We start from the raw sequence: 19,299 nt of genomic DNA, 5'->3' as shown, positions 1-19,299 counted from the left end.
TTTTGTTTTTAACTTTTTCTGCACTTTGACAATACAAAGTGGCAGTAGCCAATCGAAATGATCAAAATAACAATAGCAACATATTATATTGTTTGCTTGTCTGGGGGAAGTAAATGCAGACTTGAGAAGAATTACAAACAGTGGAAAATCTGTTAATTTCAGGTCAAAATAATGTGGCCAGCTGATTATCTGAGGGTACACAGATCCTGGATGACTAAGGTAGTTTGTAAATGTGTAGACTGGACTACAATAGAGTTACAAATAAGTAGTTTGATGTTTGCAACCACTGTTTATTTCTCAAAGGTCACATAATAATAATAATTCAATTCAATTAAACTTTACAAGTACATCTCAAAAAATTAGAATATCATAAAAAAAAGTTGAATTTTTTGGGCACTCATGTCATAAAGTCAAACCCATATATGATATAGGCTCATGACACATAGAGTGAAATATTTCAAGCCTTTATTTCTTGAAATTTTGACGATTATGGCTTACTGATAATGAAAACCCAAACTTCGGTATCTCAGAAAATTTGAATATTACATAAGATCAATAAAAAAAGGATATTTTAAACCAAAATGTAAGGCTTCTGAAAAGTATGTTCATTTCTATGCACTCAATAGTTGGTTGGGCCTCCAGGCTCCTTTTGCATGAATTATTGCATCAATGCAGCGTGGCATGGAGGTGATCAAAGTGTGGTACTGCTCAGGTGTAATGGAAGCCCGGGTTGCTTTGATAGCAGCTTTCAGGTCATCTGCATTGTTGGGTCTGGTGTCTCTCACCTTCCTCTTGACAATAGCCATAGATTCTCTGTGGGGCTCAGGTCAGGTGAGTTTACTGGCCAAGCAAGCACAGTAACACCAAGGTCATTGAACCAGCTTTTGGTACCTTTGGCAGTGTGGGCAGGTGCCTTGACCTGCTGGATATTTTTTTTTCTGTATTTGGTTTTTGTGTTTTCTGTTTTTAAATTAATAAAACAAAAACTAAAAAAACAATCAGTTTTTTCTATTTTTTAAATTTGGTTTTAAAACGAAGGGTACACGAATTATATAAGAAGTGAGAAAATGATTCTTGTGGACCCTGGAATTGGTGACAGGGGTGTTTTTGAATGCATTTTAATGATATACCCGATTTATCCAAAACACGTAATTATCAAATAATTATATTTTATTTAAAAAAAAGTTATGTCTTATTTGATATGAAAATGTCCACAATGACACATCTTCAACAAAACAATTTGAGTCGCTTTGAAATCTATTTTAGCCGTCAAATGACAAAAAGGGACAAAATACCATTAAAAACATTTTGACCTCACATTTTATGTTGCACAAGATTGTCCATAACATCATCAATATACATGGCAGAGAATTGTTTAAGGTCTTAAATTTATTTTAGTTTTTTCAATTTTGTCGGAAAATAAGGGGGTAATGTTGGTAAGGGGACTATACTCATGCAAAAATTGTTTCTATTTGCCGAAAATATAATTTTGTGAGCTTGGGGAATGGACTGGAATGACAATAAGACCGTAATAATACTCTGCTGTGTATATTACAATGCTATCGACAATCTTGCGCAAAATGTTTCCCAAAAATAAAATATTTGTCACTCTTTTGTCACTTTTTGTCATCTGATGGCCAATATAGATTTAGAAGCGAGTACGACCCAAATGGTTTTGTTGAAGATGTGTCTCATGATTGTTGACATTTTGGTACCCAATATGACATAAAAAAATATTTTGGAGTAAATTTATTTGACAATTATGGGGCGGATTCACTAAAGGTCAATCAGGACTGCGCGTCTCGGATAAATATGTAAAGTAGGCGGATCTCATAAGGGGCGCAAAAAAATGGGAGGGGGACATGTAAATAAACTAATGCAGCGGGTGCAATGCAATTGATCAAATCTGGACCTGTTTGGGGTGATTGTTTTAGCACCAGAAAATAGTACGACTGACAAGCAGGTGCAAACACACACGCAGAGATCCGCTGCAGTATATGTTGTTGACACAAAACACAGCGGAGATGTAAAAAAAAAAAAGGCTCCAGTTAACATTTCTAGTATAGGAAAATAAGACAAATAAAACAGTAGTCAATATTGACATCCACTGAATGAGAAAATAAAGTGTGAGTAAAATGTGTGTGAGGGAGAGAAAAAGCTACACACCGGCGGCGGTGCGTTTGCGGAGTCTGGTGTGTGTGTGACACAATGTGGTGCAGAGAGAACGCTGTGCGCGTAGATGGAAAGAGCATCAGGCCAGAATCAGCTGATCAGATGCGTAATTGACGCAACTGGTTTACCACCCTTTATTTCAAAAGGCAGTGATATGACTGCACTGTTTTAAATGATGGGACAAAACACAACATTTTTCAGTGAACTGCATTAAATGTTTGCCAAAATTGTAAAGCCCTGACACAGAGACTGAAAGACACAACATACACACACACATGGGCACTGTTTAATGAGAGCAGCCATAACACACTAGCATGCCATTTTAACACCTTTCTGCCACTCCACAAAACCCAAACAGACCAAATGTGCAGTGGGAGGTATCTGAGGCGACTGATAACAAGCAAAGACAGCGCTCTCAGTGATTTTACCAGCTGCTAATAGCACTGTAGTAACTTGTAAGGCTGAACGATTAATTGCATTTGCGATATCATAAAAAGTTAAAGTTTAAATAAATCTGAAATTGTTTATTATGAAACAGATTGATTTATTGCTTGTGTTCACAGAAAAATACATGAAAAGAGGCCCTTGAAAAAAAATTGCATATTAAATCTCAATCGCAATGTTGAGGAAAAAAAATTGCAATTCGATTATTTTACAAAACTGTTCATCCCTAGTAACTTGTACAAACCTGTACATCAGATATGGGCAACTTTTATCTTGTTTTGTGTATTTTTTCTACTATTTTATTTTGTTGTCGTTTTGTCTGTTTTTAGAATCATTCTGTGTGTAGCTTTCTGTTGCCATTTGCTTTTGCCTACTTTTGTTGTCCTTCTGTGTATTTTATTATAATTGTTGTAAACATTTTAAATAATTTTGTAAAAAGTATGCTGCCATTGTTTTTTTTTAATATTTTTTGTCTGTGTATTTTTGTTCTACTTACTGTATGTACTTTTGAGTCATTTTGTCCCATGTCTGCTGTATATGCTTTCAATGCAAGGTTCCTTGCCATTATCTATGATGTCACCCTAAAACACAACGACCTGATCTCTGCCATGACACACGCTGGGTGAGAAAGAGGCCTAGTCGTTACATTCCGTTGCATCAGCACAACACAGAGAGACAACACAAGCGATCAACGCAAGGTTTAGAATTTTACAGTATGTGTATAGGCTGTTTAATAATGATAGGAACTTTATTTTGTGGTGTGTATGTGTCAGCTCAGATGGCACACTCTGCAGCTATCTACTTGCTGTGGTTTTTGTATTTTTGGTTTATGGTAGAAATTATACGTGGACCGTTTTCTGTTGAATGTGTGTGAGAGGAATAATTCTGACTATGTGCCTGTGTTGAAAGAACCTATAGCTGGTCAACAAATGTGTGACAATTTTCTGTGAGCTGAATACTTTCCTGGTCGAAGGGAGACTTCCTGTCTCGCTTTGGCATCTTAATACATTTTCACACAGCCATAAAAACATAATAAAAGTACTTTCGGCTTCCCTGGAAGGCTGGATTTAGCAACAAGTGAATGATTGCACCAGAGCACGGATCTTGATAATTTTAAATTAAAAGGAGTAAAACCCTTTACTTTTTCCCCTCATGTTTAACTTGCACTGTGTAAACAGGAAGAAAAAGGGACTCACTTGTTTATTTTTCATTTGATTTGTTAATAGTATTTATATAATTGGAAAATTAATCTGACCAACCCATTTAATGACTTCTGCTGACACTAATAAAGATTTTTTTTTAAACATGCTGTTTGCTAATCATAATATTTGAAAACCCAACCTTCTGATGACCACCATGTGAAACTGTTTACAGTAGTTATTACCTGAGCTTGTAATTAGCCGTTTTTTTACGTGGACACAAGTGGCGATTAGAGTGCAGCTCTCAACAGAACAAACAAGAATAAGTTAAATAAGCTCTTTGCTATGAAAAAAGCTATTCTGCATCTGTTTTGGACAGCGGGAACGTCGGAAAGAACATTTTCAATGGATTCTAACCCCTCAATAACCTCTAAATCTAAACCTGGGATCAGCAAACTACAACATACAGCAGTTCTGAGCTTCATGGATTGTCTGTTAAATGTTAGAAGATTGGCCATTAGCCATACGTTGCTCTTACCTGTAGGTTTTATCATATTAGCAAAACCAATCAATAAAAACCATTCAATGTGTGCAAGATCCAGCATGTATTTACCTTTAACTGACAGTGGGAGTTTACATTTGCACATTGACCAGTTTGTTTATTTAATCGAGGTTTTTCTGCTCTTTCCGTAGTTGTGTTGACCTCTTTTTAAATGATAAATGTGAAAAATTACTTTTAAAATAAAAGTATTTAAATTTGGCTGTTTTTTCTTTTCTGGTCCTTAAAAAAAACTAATCATTAATTATTCGATATCGACTGATGTGAAACACTCGATAAAAAGTACCAAAGCTTTATGTAAGGGAAAAAAGGTAAAAAAAAAAAAAATTTGCAGTTGGAAAAATATATATGCTTTTATTTGACTTCAACTGTTATGTAATAGATCGTGTGGATTTTTAGTATCTGACTGAACGTCACAAGATGTTTCGTCAAGGTTACGACTCTTGACGAAACATCTTGACGATATATCATCCCACCTTTACTAGTACTGCAACTACATGTAACTAATCCAGATTACAGATACTGAAACAAATAACAATTAGTGTCAAAAGTTCTTAAGGTATAACAATTGTTTGCAGTTTGTGCACAAGATGATTTTACTGCAAGTGTTTTGTTTTAGAGAAAAAGTAATTTAAATATTGAGATTTAAAAGCTGAAAAGCTCACCCACCATTGGGTCAATAATGAAAACTTTGATGGAGCACATCAATCCTTAAGATGTTGGTCAACTCCTGGTTAAAATCTTGAAAAATCAAGATTTGTGAGGGACAACCTGATTACTTAGCATAAGTAAGCACAGAATCATCACATGTATTGTTGTAGGCCTAGTTAATGCAGCAATACCACTATTGTGCGAACTGATAAATATTGTTATTGTAGATTGGGATAACACTGACTTGGTTGCTCCTTGAAAAAAAGTTAACTTTAATAATAGTCTTTTTTTTGTTTTCAAAATGAACACAAAGCCAAACAGGTGGTTCCTAGAGTCACAAAAAAACCCGGTGAGGCTGCTTTTCAGTTTCATGCAGCAAAGGTGTGGAACAGCCTCCGTGCGGACGTGAGATAGGCCTCAACTCTGACTATGTTTAAGTCCAGGCTGAAAGCATGCTTTTTCTTACTGCTGCCTATGGCAATTGATTATTTTAACTAATTTGAATGTAATGGTCTTGATTGATTTGTTTTTATTGCTCTTTGTTGTATTTTTATTGTGGTTGTGTGTTTGGTGTTGCACATTGAGTTGTTTTGTACATGAATAAACTTGACTTGACACTGTGATAAGTGTTGATAAAATTCCCCTTTTCTCTATCCATCTCTTCAGGCAGGAAATGATGTACAAGCTCAGGATTGTCATTTTTCTGGATCCAACCTGAAGGAGCTTGTTTTTAAGTAAGCTTTCTCTAATGACACTAGTAGTCACAAAAAAAGTCTGAGTAGTTATAGAACAAAAATAGGTCGGTATATTAAACAATTCTACAAATGTTAAATACATTCTAAGGGTTGAGATCCTTCGATTAGAAACTTGGCGATCCATTGCAGCACATGGTAATCCCACTAACCTTACATAACCTTAAGTCTGAAATGAGTTTCAAGAAATTTAAGGTGAACAATATCCGTTGTGAGAAAAACTTCATATAATACAGAGAAGCTATATATTGCATTGCTAACAGAACTGAATTTAAAGTCAGAGTGAAGTAAAAATGAAATTTTTCTCTGCTCATTTCTCTTGAGTAGTGAATTTCTGATTCCCTAACAGTAGAGACTCCCGCTGTTGCCCTACAGATATCCATCATTCCTCTATGAACAAAACCAATTCTCAGTAATAGATAGTAGATATACCTTTAAGCATCTACCCCTCAGCACAAGCATCACTCAGCACAAGCTGCATGAGGTAAAGTTATTGAGGCGGTCACTTGCTGCTTGGCCTGGCATCACTCGGAGTTGGATGAAAGGCCACTGCAGGACTCTAATAGCTAGACTCTACAAAGGCTAACAGCAAAGTCTTCAAACTTAATGACTGTTTAATCCCTTTGCAAGGTGTGTGTGCGTGTCCGTGTGTGGGGGTGCTTCGACAGGATAAAGTAAGGAAACACTTACCAAAATTCTGTTAAAGCTAGAGAGGTTGTAGTTTTAGTGATTATCGCACAGGGGGTTTTAACACTGCTGCATGGAAACACATTTCAATATGTGAGTTTATTTCAGAAAGTTTAGGATGTAGAAGAGTTGGAGGTGTAACTTCCGCCGTTTAGGTTAAGGTTTTTGTCCATCTCATTCAACTTTGGACGTTCCGGGACGATGGATGCATACATGGATTAATGGATGAACGAATGAATGGATTGATAGATGGACGAACAACTTGTGGAGTCTGCATTTCTGATTCCTTCAAGCAGATCTTAAGCAAAAAGTGGGCAGAATGAGGGTTTCCTTGGCCCATAAAAACTAGTGAGATAAACTCAACTTTAATGGCGTTCTCTTGGCTTCACCCTGGGGTGTCCACTCTCTCCCAGTTTTCCATCTCTGTTTGAAATGGCCTAGGGGAGGAATGATGTGTGATTGACCTATAATGAACCCCTTCAGCACCATAAACCCCTGTTCTTCTTTTTTTTTTTTACTTTTACTCTCCTTATTCTGTCTCTCATAGCCAATGCCCTCCAACCACAACCTCTTTCTCATCATGGCAGACTTACTTCTTTTTCCACGCTTAAAAAAAAACTCTCATTCCACACCTTATTGTCAAAACACTTTACCCCCCCTGTTTTCCTTGCTGGTGCTGCTCCACTGCTCCAATCCCTCCTCCATATAACCCTGTGTTCTTTGACTTGCTTCATTAGTTGTATTAATAAACACACAAGGATACAGGATACCTCCAGAAAACTCCTCGGCTTGATTACTGCAGAGTCAGGTGTAAACGGCACACACTGGCAGGCTTGTGTAACCCTATGTTTTGCATGCTTTGAATTGTTTGCATGTTTCCTGATGAGAGATTACACAATCAAAGACTCTTATAAAACGCAGCATGAAAGAAGCACATTGTTTTTTTAATTCCATCCATACATATTGAGTTATTCTTTATGATTGTTGTAACAAATTCACTAAAGTCTACCTATTTTGTGCTGCTTATGATGCCAGAATCTCTCTGGCAACCCTTTACCCTGGCTAGTATTTTGACAAGGGAAGTGCTGGCAGCGCCCCCGTTTTCAATGGGCTCATTATTGAAGTGGCTCTGCTCGAACTTAACTCAGCCCGTATTTCTATAACCACAAAGGAGTCATAAAAACACTTTGGCGAAGTCTGAAGCCACACCGCTGCATGCACATTCAGTAGGGGTGGGTTTTTATGGCGTGAGACTACAAGCCCTCTCCACACGAGAAACTCTAAACTGTGCTTGGTTTTACTGTTGCAGTGCAAGAACCTATAAAAACAGACAAGTACATATCCATTGATATAATGCACACACATTGTATATATTTCTGCACAGACCTGTTGGAATCGCTTGGTTAAAAAGATAATGCATCTACATAATATTTTTCATACCTGTAAGTAAAACTACTTTGGGGAAATTTGTTTTGTTAAATATTCATAAGGCTTCCATTTGTGCTATTCATCAAAACCTGGCTCTGCACTTCTTCTGTCTTCTTTTTTTTTTTTTTGCTATGAGTTTGCTTCCTTACAATTCCTTACATAAGAGTGATAACACAAATCAGAATAAATGAATGCTGGGTACGTCTACAACTTGTTAAAATACATTTCCCTAAGGTGATCAAATATTTTAACTAGGAATGTCACAAAATTTTTTGTTAAAAAATAATTATTTTCATTTAATGTTCAGAAGTGTTTTTGGAATGAAATTGTCAGAAAATCTAAATTGATAGCATTTATTTCTACCTTTAGGTGAAATTTAACATTGCTTTAAATGGGAATATAATATTGCCTTAAATTGATTGAAGGCCACTGAATTGAATCGAAATCGTAGCAGACTTTAAGATCTCAGTGATAATTGCGCATTGTTCTGCAGTGTTTTTGTTATTTTTCCCATCTGCTAAAGTTGAAAAGAAACAGTAAACAAATAACTTGTTATTGTATATTTAAAAAACAGCCTATTCTCATCCTGCGTCTGTGTAGGTAAATACAAACACCCTGGATATTGATAAAGTAGATTGCACGTTGAAAAAGGGCGTAACCAAGGCTTCAGAACATGTATTTTAATTTGGCAGTGCCAAATAACAGGCTTTATTTTTGGGTGAATGTCATTTTTCCAAAGCACTTGCTCCTTTCTGAGTGTGTGAAAACCCAAAAGTTCTTAGACTCTTATTTACATTGCAGTGCATTATGAATAGAATACGTCACTTTTGAATTTATGTTTGTTATTGCTGATAATGCATTTACGTAAATGTGAGCTAAATGCAGAAAACCATACGATTAATCAAAACATTGTGCAGGTGACAGACATTATGTTCCCTTGCTTACTCAATATTTTGCACATCTGGCATTCTTTACTTATCTTCACCTAAAAAGCAGGAATAAACTGTGCGGGGAGCACAATTGTTGAGACTGCAACTCATTTTTACCCAGTCTGCTGCATCAGTATTCTTAAATCTTTTTTTTGTCAGATTTAACAATGGTATACTCAAGTATACAAACATGTACAAAAAGCAGTTTTTAAACTACTGAAATAATATAGCCCGCCCAGTTGTAATGTTTTTTGCGAGGCCAACTTTTATCTCGCTCTTTAATCACAGCTGTGTTCCAAGGCAGAAATGCTGAGAAGCCAGCTTTTTGACCACATGGCCCAACAATAAAAAAGGGGATTCATCAGAGGAAACGACTTCACCCCTTGGCCTTGGCAGACCAATCTGTGCACCTTTTGTACAATGATTGTCTCGGCTGTCTCGGCCTGAAGTTCTCCTGATGAGAAGAAGGTTGTTTGCTGCCCCTCATGACAACTCCAAATACCTTCGCCCAATACGTCCAAATATACAGTACTTACTCATAGCTGTTTGCTATCATTTCTGTGACAGTTTTGCCCTGATAGGACGCAAATCTATTAGAATAAACTAAAGCAGAGTAAAACTCTCAAACCCTTTCTTTGCAAATAAACAGATTTTGATTTGATCACTCTGATAATAAACATATTTCTAGTTTATGCTACCTGCCAGCACAAAATTTAGAGGGGAAACTTTTTGTCATCCTCAAACATTTTGGCCAATGCCAAGTTGCTCAAGTTTAACAACTCCTGGGGAGAAGTTTTGTGTGGGGAAATGCTCTATTACTGTGAGGCTTGATAACAATTCTTTAATATGCTGAGTTTGTCCATCTGCAGCCCATTTGCACACTTGCTTTCGCACACACAGACAGTCACAAGCACTCTATCACAGACCGACTCAACCATTCAGTCTGTCAGTAATAATGTGAGCAGAGCGAGGTGAGGATAAATAATTTTTTCCCACAGTGGGGGCCTGCTCTGGACAAAGAGCCAGTGTCTATGTGATTTCAGTGTACGTGCATCAGGGTTTGTGTTGATCGGTTTGCATACTCCTCGAAGAAATTATTCATCTTCCATGCATTGCAGCCATAATATTTCAACCCCAACTGAGGCAAATGAAGCCAAGAAAAATATCTCTTCCATGCAGCAAAACTCAATCAAGTCATAAAACCTCCAGTGGCTCTGCAGACATTAGGGCTGCAGTTTTTCCTTGTGTCAAATAGGGAAAGCAATTCAATGGTAAAGGACATGGGGGCAGGGGGGGTCAGGTCTTAAATTTGAGGTGACAGAAGGAGTCATATTCTACAAAGCTTTAAAATTATGCACTGTTGCAACATCACCACATTCCCACAGCATTAATACTCAATGTGCAGAATCCCTTTTATTAGTCACAAGCCATATTGAACTAAATGATTGCTGTAAACCAAGATTTTATGAGAGGCTTCCTCTTTACACTGCAACAAAGGTACACAAGGCATCAACGACAGTCTATTATTGCACATATGATCAGGGCTGGTGTTAACTGTGTTTAAAATGAACATTGTTAATGTGTGTGTAAAATATGTATAGAGCTCTGGAAAACCACTTGTTTTTGTTTCCATCATTATAACGCACAATCAGCAAAGACATAGCGGATCACTGTCAAGTTCAGTGTTGATCTAGTTCTGACAAATACTATATATACTGTATACTGTTCATATGTTATTGTTGAATGAATAAGAGAAAAAAAAATTGGGCACATGGTTAAGTCAGGGATTACCCATTTCCACATTCACTTTACACTTCTCTGTTTTGTTTCCGTTTTATTGTCTTTCACTGCTTAGATCACCTTACTGGTTATGAAACTCCCTGAGATTGTGAAAAACATAGTAAATAGGGTAACAGAGTCAACTATGTTATTAATTGTATTTTTATATGCTTCAGCTGACTTACAGAAACGGGATGGCTACTCTGAAGATTTGGTCACGTTTGGTTCACTTTCTAGACATTTAATCACCTGTTTTCTGATGAAAAACAGCGTGTAAATACGTGATATTGTCCCAAAACATGCAAATGCAATTTTAAATAAAGAAAGAGAGAGAGAGAGACAGGTCAGGACATGTTGCTTTCTCTTCATTTTTTCCACCCGTTTTCCGAGATCACAGAAAATCGAAGTTCCTACTAACCTGTCTGGCATAACTAATCAGGCCAACAAGAAAAGTAGACTCAATGTTTGGCCCAGAAAAGTTAGTCCAAATGTTCTGACCACACAGGGAAATAATAAAAGATGCCAATTGGTTCATGGGCTTTGGCCAGTTAGTTTTAGCTGTGGTAAGCTATTGGGTAGGGGCTCACTTATTGAGGCTAATGCACTTACACCACAGCAGAGGATAATATTTCTACTTAAGCTGTGATTATTTGATAACTATTCCAACTTTTCTATTGGTACTGTTAGCAAGGAGATTTTTTTGCAGTAGGGTACCACATCTAACTAGCAAAGAAGTAAATGAAGTGCCCCTCAAGCCCAGTTTTCTTGTACTAGTATGTCAAGGTTTCCATCAAAATTACCAATCCAAGTAATCATATATCGACAAAGCAGAGTGTTTATTTACTCACGTGCTTCAGCTTGATGCCAACAAGACGTAGTATCTCCTTCCGCTCTTTAAATCCTTCTTCCACACAGTTGGTTAAGAACAGCTTTAAGTCCTCTTTGCTTCGAACCCGTGATTTGTAACAAACTAAAAATATCAAAACGTTCTCTGAGATGCATCCTGAGGGCAAGGTCTTGACGATCGCCCTGGTTCCAGTACAAACTGATTTGGTCACCTTACAAAGAGAAGGAAAATATATTAACATTTAGTGGTACATTTTCAACCACTGTCAATTGGCTCAAAGCCATTAAGAGAAATTAACTGCAATTGACTTGTAATGGATTTATATTTAACTTTTTGAAACAAGCCATTTGTTTTGGAAACTTCTGAGACCAGCATTTAAATTTGCTTACCTTTTGTTTTTGTTTTAAATTGCTTACCTTTCGATTGTTCTTGTAGAACCGCCTCACCAACACAGTAGAACGTTCCTTTCGGTTCCTGATAAAGTCTGTGTTATCTGAAAGAAGACCATCAGACTCCTCATCACTGCTACTGCTCCTCTCGATCTCATCCCTGGATGATTTCTCATTGCACCCAAGGTTGGTTGTAATGTTTTCAAAAGACTGTCTTTGAAAGAAAATTTTGTCAATTGAGTGTTTCTTGACATGGGGCCTTCTGTTAAGCCTCTCTAAACTTGAATATCCATCTTTGAGGCAATGCCGTAGAATTTGACCCCTTGGACGTTGCTGGCAACGGTTCGAGGTGGGAGAACTGCATTGAGATGATACCAAAGAGGTTGGTTCACTGCAGGGAGTTCCTCGAGATGATAGGTAGCGTGATGTCTAGAAGTACAAAACATGGCTTTAGAAAATGAAAACAAACACTAAGGTTTGTATTATTCAACTCTCATTAGGATAAAAGCATATTTATACCTTGTTAAAAACCAGCATTGATACTGGTAAGCTGCCACGGCGGATGTGTCCGCGTTTACGTAGTGCCGGGCTAGAGCGACGACTATAAGTAGGGCTAGAGTTGGGGCTTGGACTGGATTGAGTACTGTTAAAATGCTCAGTGGTTTGATTTTTGCTAATATACTCAGAAGATTCCAAGTGGCATGGAGATGTCCCAGACTTGTTAGTTGGTACTACAGCTAACACTTCAACATTCCTCTCCTTCCACATTGTCTCTTTGGAACTTGAATCTTTTGAGCTGTGATTCACAAATAGATATTCATCATCAAAATCTGTTCCTGTTTCACTGTCATTTGACAGCTTTCTGAATAAGAGAAGCGACGGGCTGCTGCGTTGTTTTGAAATCCACATTTGTTCATGTCTTGACCATATGTCCTGGCTGGTATTTCCTTGTTTGATCTCTTTGCTGGGTTTGTTTTCATTGAAAGGTGGGCAAACATGGCAAGGGTGTACTCCAGACCCCACTTGTGCCTGGGTTTCTTCAGTAGCCATTCCGTCTTACCGTAGCATCCTGGTTTGTTCTTTTCTTCACTGTAGAATTGAGGGGAAAAATATTTTCTTAATCATTGTAGCTTCCTAAGTACAATCCTACACTGACTCATTAAGGCACAGAAACACAGAAAAAATCTCTGACAGCCTTCTCAAATTTTTAGGCTAAGCAAGATTAGATAAGCAATGCTTTTGCATTAATCAACCTAAAATGTCACTTCTTGGTCAAATCGATTTTAAGACATACTGCTGTTCATAAACTATAGCTGGCAATGCTTTTCAACTGTAAATGTCATTTTTGAAGCAATACTATTCAAAGAATAGATCTATGCAACTTCCAGTGACCTCCGTCTCAGAACACACATCCGTACAGAGCGCACTTTGTCTACGGGTGTTGAGGTAATGAAGCTTATGCAGCTGTACAAACCAACAGATAGTGAACCAACCAGGGTCACACTGGAGGGCTGAGGAATTTCCTTGATAGTACAGTCACAGTTCAAGAGGCCATGTGTGTCCTGGCGTTTGTAACCTTAATCTGAAGGTGGAAGCGGGCATAGTTATCCGCTTGTGATGCACTGAGAAACAGAAGAGAAAAGAGAGAAACAAAATAATATATTTAATGATTTGACATACCGACTGAGAGACATACAATGCAACAATGGAGGGAAAAAGATTCAGCGTATGTTTATTCCTCTTGTTTTTTTTTTTAAATTATGTTGCGTCTGGCAAACTTGTGTTGGCTAGCTCAAACGAGATAAACCCAAAGAGAACAAACTAGATATCTCACAGTTAATTATATTATTATTAAAAATAAAGGGAAAACAACTATTATACTTGCACAATGCATTTGTTTAGTCTGTCTATGCCAATATTAATGGCCTTTTTTTTATCTGACCGGGATCTCTTCATTCAACGACAGATGAAAGCAGGGAGCGCTTTTGTTCTGTCCAAACCAAACTGTTATTGTTGAGTGAATAAATACCACACATACAGCATTTATGGAATACTTATATACAGACACATTTACTCACAACATGCACGTATACTAATCATGTGGTTATGGATTTGTTATTGTGGCCGATGATGAATGAATCAAAAAACTGGTGCCTGAAGCATATTGATGACTACTGAGCAAGGAACTCAATTCCACTACCACAGCATAAGAAACAGTCAACATCTGGGACTGGGAATGACTGATGGGAAGGGATGACATTTAGAAAAGGCCTGAGTATCTTTTCTTTTTCTCTCTTGATCTCTGAAACTCTGCAAGTGTGTGTTAGTGCGTGTTGTTCAGTTTAAGTGTGAATGTGTCTGTCTTTCTTTATAGGCGATGGTTCTCTCTATGCGTATGCGTCTGCACAAGAGTTTGCCTCTGTGTATATCTTTAAATCTGCTGTCTGACCATTTTTGTCTGTCAGAAAGTTTGTCCCCCTCTCTCTCTTTTTTCTAGTGCATCAGTCCATGGAAAGAAAACAATCCTACAGTAAAGACATATACATCTAAATGTGTCTGCTGGTTCTTTTCAAGGCTATGTGCTACATTTTCACTGACAGAACTTCAGCCAAAAGGAACAAAACAGACAAACGCTCCATTCATAGGCCCGCAGTGGCATTCAGCCTTTAAACAACATCCTCTAATTTCTTAGTTCAGGTGTGGCATTTTAAAGCTGCCTATAAACCCTAGTAGTTAGAGAGCATGCAGCTATATCGGAACACATTTTGAAGCTCTGGAGCATGCATAAAAAACGTATCAGAGCACAAAAGCAGAGAAGAATTACACTCAAATCAGACCAGCCAAGATTAGTGATAAACTACTTCTTTTTGCGTGTGTAAGTTTTTAAAGAATAAGAGATTTTATCAAACAAAAAACAGACTATTGCATAAGATAATAAGAGATATATGGTTCTAATATATTTAGTTAGTGATACCAGCACAACTAATTACTGAATGCTAAACATTGTGGAATACAGAAGAATATAAAGTGAGGGACAAAAAACAGATAGAGCGGATAATGTGACTGAAAGTATAAGAAGTGAATATAGGGGCTCCAATTTTTCCTATTAAAGTTTCCCAAATTCTGTTTTCTGCATCATGTTAAACTTTTCGCTTTCCCTTTGCGTTTCATTATCTTTCCTTATCTAGATTACTTAACTGGCTTTTAAACTTCCCAAAATCATACCAAACATTTCAAAATTGAGTTACACTAGGTTGAGTTACGGTTACATTGAAATCACACGAGATTACGTCGCAAGAGCAACATTAGCCACACTTCTCGTCCCGAAGCCACTCATTTAACAAGACAAATTGCCAAATGCCACTGAAATGTGTCCCAAAACATTATTTGTGAAACCTTTAATTACCGCCAACTGCCAAATCACACTGTTTCCAGTTGGCAGTAATACTTTCACATTCAATTACCTGCTTTCCCGGGAAATGTGTGTAAATGCATGATATTGTCCCAAAAAAACGAATGTTAGGCATTTCTGAGTCATTTAGTGGCCCGATGTTAAATAAAAAGAAAAAGACAAAAAAACTGGTCCAATTACTTTCTCCGTCAGATTTATTTTTACCTTTTCAGAACATGAAGTTTGCGATAACTTGCAATGAGTCTTTTACAACGCTGTGGAGGATATTTGGCCCACTTGTCTTTGCAGATTTGTTATAATTCAGCCACATTAGAGGGTTTTCGAGCATTTTTAAGGTCATGCCACAACATCTCAATAGGACTGAGGTCAGGGCTTTGACTAGGCCACTCCAAAGTCTTCATTTTGTTTTTCTTCAGCCATTCAGAGGTGGACTTGCTGGTGTGTTTTGAATCATTGTCCTGCTGTAGAACCCAAGTTTCTTCAGCTTGGGGTCACGAACAGATGGCCGGACGTTCTCCTTCAGGAATTTTTTGGGAGACAGCAGAATTCATGCTTCCATTTATCACATCAAGTCTTCCAGGTCCTGAAGCACAAACAGTCCCAGACCATCACACTGCCACCACCACATTTTACTGTTGGTATGATGTTCTTTTTCTGAAATGCAGTGTAACTTTTATGCCAGATGTAATGGGACACAGACCTTCCAAAAAGTTTAACTTTTGTCCAATCAGTCCACAGAATATTTCCCCAAAAGTCTTGGGGATCATCAAGATGTTTTCTGGCAAAAAAGAGATGAGCCTTAATGTTCTTTTTGCTTAGCAGTGGTTTTTGTCTTGGAACTCTGCCATGCAGGCCATTTTTGCCCAGTCTCTTTCTTATGATGGAGTCGTGAATACGGACTTTAACTGATGCAAGTGATGCCTGCAGTTCTTTTTTACCCACCACTGTATATCATATTACTGAAAGCTAAACTTTGTGAATTACAGAATAGATGCTTAGGGACAAAACAAAAACACTGTGGATAACATGACTCAAAGTATAAGAAGAGCGTGATCACTACGACACAAAAGCCATATTAGCTAAAGTAGCATCGACAGAATGAACTAGGAAGGTTTTTGTGGTAGCAAGAGGTGAATGGTTAATTCCAGAGGTGTAAAGAGAACTGATATATATATATCTATATATCCTACTCATGTAGAAGTACTGTTATTTGATTGAAATTGTAATCGAGTACAAGTATAAGTAAGTCATACATAAATTACAAGTAAAAAGTAGCTCAATTAAATATTACTCAGAGTAAAAGTTACTTTCACCCCCCACGTTTATTTCTGGTAAGAAATCTTATGTATAAACTTAAAAAAGAAGAGGTGAAATCTTGCACAACTGGAACTTGATCTATTTTCCACAAAGGCATCTGTATAAATCAATAATAATTGTTTCTTAAATAAAATGACACCAAATAATATGGAAATATCCAAGTATAGACACATTTATGAACTCTAAAACTGAGAAAATAACCTCCATTCAATGCTGTTTTGGACTGTCTAGCATTAGATTTAATTTGATTGTTGTCTAGTCGGTTCATTTTTTGTAGTTTCACAATGTCTGTTGATCACTTTAAGACAAATATATATAATTTACTCAGTAACTTATGGGTGTAGAAATGTAATGAATTACTTTACTTCTTTTAAAACATACTGAAGTACAAGTAAAATGACTCATTTAGAAATATACTCAAAAAATTACAAGTACTCATAAAAGCAACTCAAGTAACTTGAGTACTTGTAATCCAGTACTTTCACCTCTGGTTAATTCCACTCACTGAGGATTGCATGAGCTGAGCCCATTTAGCCCGGGATGTCCGTATGTTACAAAGCTCCTCAACATTGTTTTGTGTATTTCTTCACTTTCTGGCGCCGAAATAATTCCACTAGTAAAAGAACTGCTGAAACCCACCTCCAAACTTTCTGCCCTACTTTCCCTTACCGCTAGTCTCTTGTGCATGCAATACATCTATCTCTCTACCCACACATCCGTCAGCTCACTGGCTTTAAAAATCATCATCTCTAAGCTCAACAGCCATAGCATCTCTTCACTCTTGCTTATTGGTTTTCTCCTGCTGCCTCAGACAATAGGACACTCCTCTGCTCTCCTCCGGACTATTTGGTCAACAGTAGAATGTTTTCCATCATGTATTGGATTACAACTGGAGGTGGGTGCACTGTCCTAGATGGTTTTGGCAGATTGCCATTCCCTGATGCAACCCCTACCTGGAACAATAACAACCAGTAACTACCTTGAGGCTGTTTTTTTTTTTTCTTTCTTTACCCCCTAATGATAACCAACACCGGATTGATAACAAGAAAGACATCCGGGAAGCATGAAACAAGTGAACAGATAACATGGGGAAATTAGATCACTTCAAGGTAAATACCAGAGATCCCAGGAGTAGTTACAGACAGAACGGCATGGAACTATGCCTTTGGTGCTGACATTGCAACACACAGGAGCTACTCGCTGCAGATCGAATCAAGAGTAACCACTTACTGACATGCTGGGGAACATTTCATCACTATTTCTAAGTGTTTGTCAGAAACGGTTCAGTTATGGATGAACTGACTAAATCTTGTCATTGTCCAATTAGAAATACCAGAGCACCAACCTCAACCTCAACTAGAATGTTTGATGCATGTGTCAGAGACAATGGCAACTGGTTTAACCAGATGCAAAAATAGTTGGCAAAGAATAATATGTTGAACACTGCGAGGTGCATGAGATCAGACATGTCGTTGTAATTTCTTCAATGCATACCTTTTTAAATGCTGCAGTGCACACCCATTCATAAATGAAGATTTATCAAAAACAGAAGCACGGATCGATTCGCAATGAAAAATTCATCAACTTTATTCTCTTGGCTGAGTTTGGTAAGTCTGGGCATACCATTGGGAGGTTCTGGCAACAATTAGAAGAAATGAATGGAAAAAGTGAATACACTTAATAACACGTGGTTAAACAAGCTAAATCAACCGTGATCGACTACCATTAATTTATGCTACTGCAGAAACTTGGAGGTCAAGAGAGGACACAACTGAGGGCCTTAAAATGTACAATAATGAACCTGATACTACTGTAAGTTGTTATACTTGCACAAGTTGTAATACTTCCAAATGAAAACTGAATTATTGAACAAATGTTTGCTCCACACTTTTTATATCATAAAGCTTAGCATTAAAACAAACATGAGGTAAGTTTAGAGCAGTGATATTAAAAGGGGGTGTACCTTTAAAGAAGTCCACATACTGGTACTTGAATTTATTAATTGACACAGCTGACAAATTAAATATCTTTCATTATCTTAAGGGTTTGTTGTAAAGGTGGGAAATCATTTTAAATATTGAACCATTAACGTAAAATTTGGTGTTCCACAAGGTTCTAATATGGGCCCACTTTTGTTCACTCTATTATTTTTTTTATTAGCTTGTTTTTTCCTTTAGTCCATTTTTTAAATAATTTGATTATTTAGGTGCTGGTATGAATCGAGCTTTTCTGAATTTTGTTTTAAAACTTAAAGCAATGTGTGAACCAAAAGTTGTTGGGTTTTTGTTATGATTTAATTAAATACATTACTACAGAAGAATCAGAAGAATAACATTTAACGTAACCTGAAAACAAATGTTCAATACATGAATACTTTAAAATAGAAAGTACAAGGTGTGTTTGTAATCAAGCCAATTTATATAACTGCTGAAATTATGAAGGGGATCTTTATTTACAACCCAAGTTTGAAAAAAAGTAAATAAAAAAATTACTCTAAAAAATATAAAGTTCCTGAACTCCTAAATGCCCAAAAACTAAAAGCGCAAACACAATGTTTGAAGTAGATCTTATCAGCTGCTGAACTGTGACCCTCACCTAGAGCAAATAACTCTTCCAGGCTAAATCTCAGCCTAGGGCTAAAAAGGCAGACAGATACACACATGCACACACACACACACACGAAAACCGACACACAGGAAACAAGGTCACAGAGAATGACAAGTGCACTGACCAAGAAAGCAATCACTTCTACTTCACCAGCTGCAGTACAAACATTATGTACCAAAGCACAAAC

General features: G+C 37.2%; 1 protein-coding gene across 7 annotated transcripts in view; it reads right to left on the bottom strand.

Annotated features, from left to right (window-relative positions):
- The window catches only part of plce1 (phospholipase C, epsilon 1), a 95,918-nt gene that overhangs the window by 65,862 nt on the left and 10,757 nt on the right, over positions 1 to 19,299 (bottom strand). For 6 of the 7 annotated variants that reach the window (XM_028476063.1, XM_028476066.1, XM_028476067.1 and 3 more), the window contains exons 2-5: positions 13,251 to 13,398; positions 12,296 to 12,865; positions 11,804 to 12,205; positions 11,389 to 11,598 (exon numbers count right to left, since the gene is read on the bottom strand). In XM_028476063.1, the coding sequence (XP_028331864.1) occupies positions 11,389 to 11,598; positions 11,804 to 12,205; positions 12,296 to 12,826 (1,143 nt within the window). In that variant the 5' untranslated portion in view covers positions 12,827 to 12,865; positions 13,251 to 13,398. The remainder of the gene's footprint in view (positions 1 to 11,388; positions 11,599 to 11,803; positions 12,206 to 12,295; positions 12,866 to 13,250; positions 13,399 to 19,299) is intronic. The other variant, XM_028476065.1, reaches the window with a different exon arrangement.

Source organism: Gouania willdenowi, chromosome 19, assembly GCF_900634775.1.
Source record: "Gouania willdenowi chromosome 19, fGouWil2.1, whole genome shotgun sequence".
NCBI lineage: Eukaryota > Metazoa > Chordata > Actinopteri > Blenniiformes > Gobiesocidae > Gouania > Gouania willdenowi.
The sequence above is the reverse complement of the archived record's forward strand: the minus strand, read 5'-3'. Positions and strand labels throughout refer to the sequence as shown.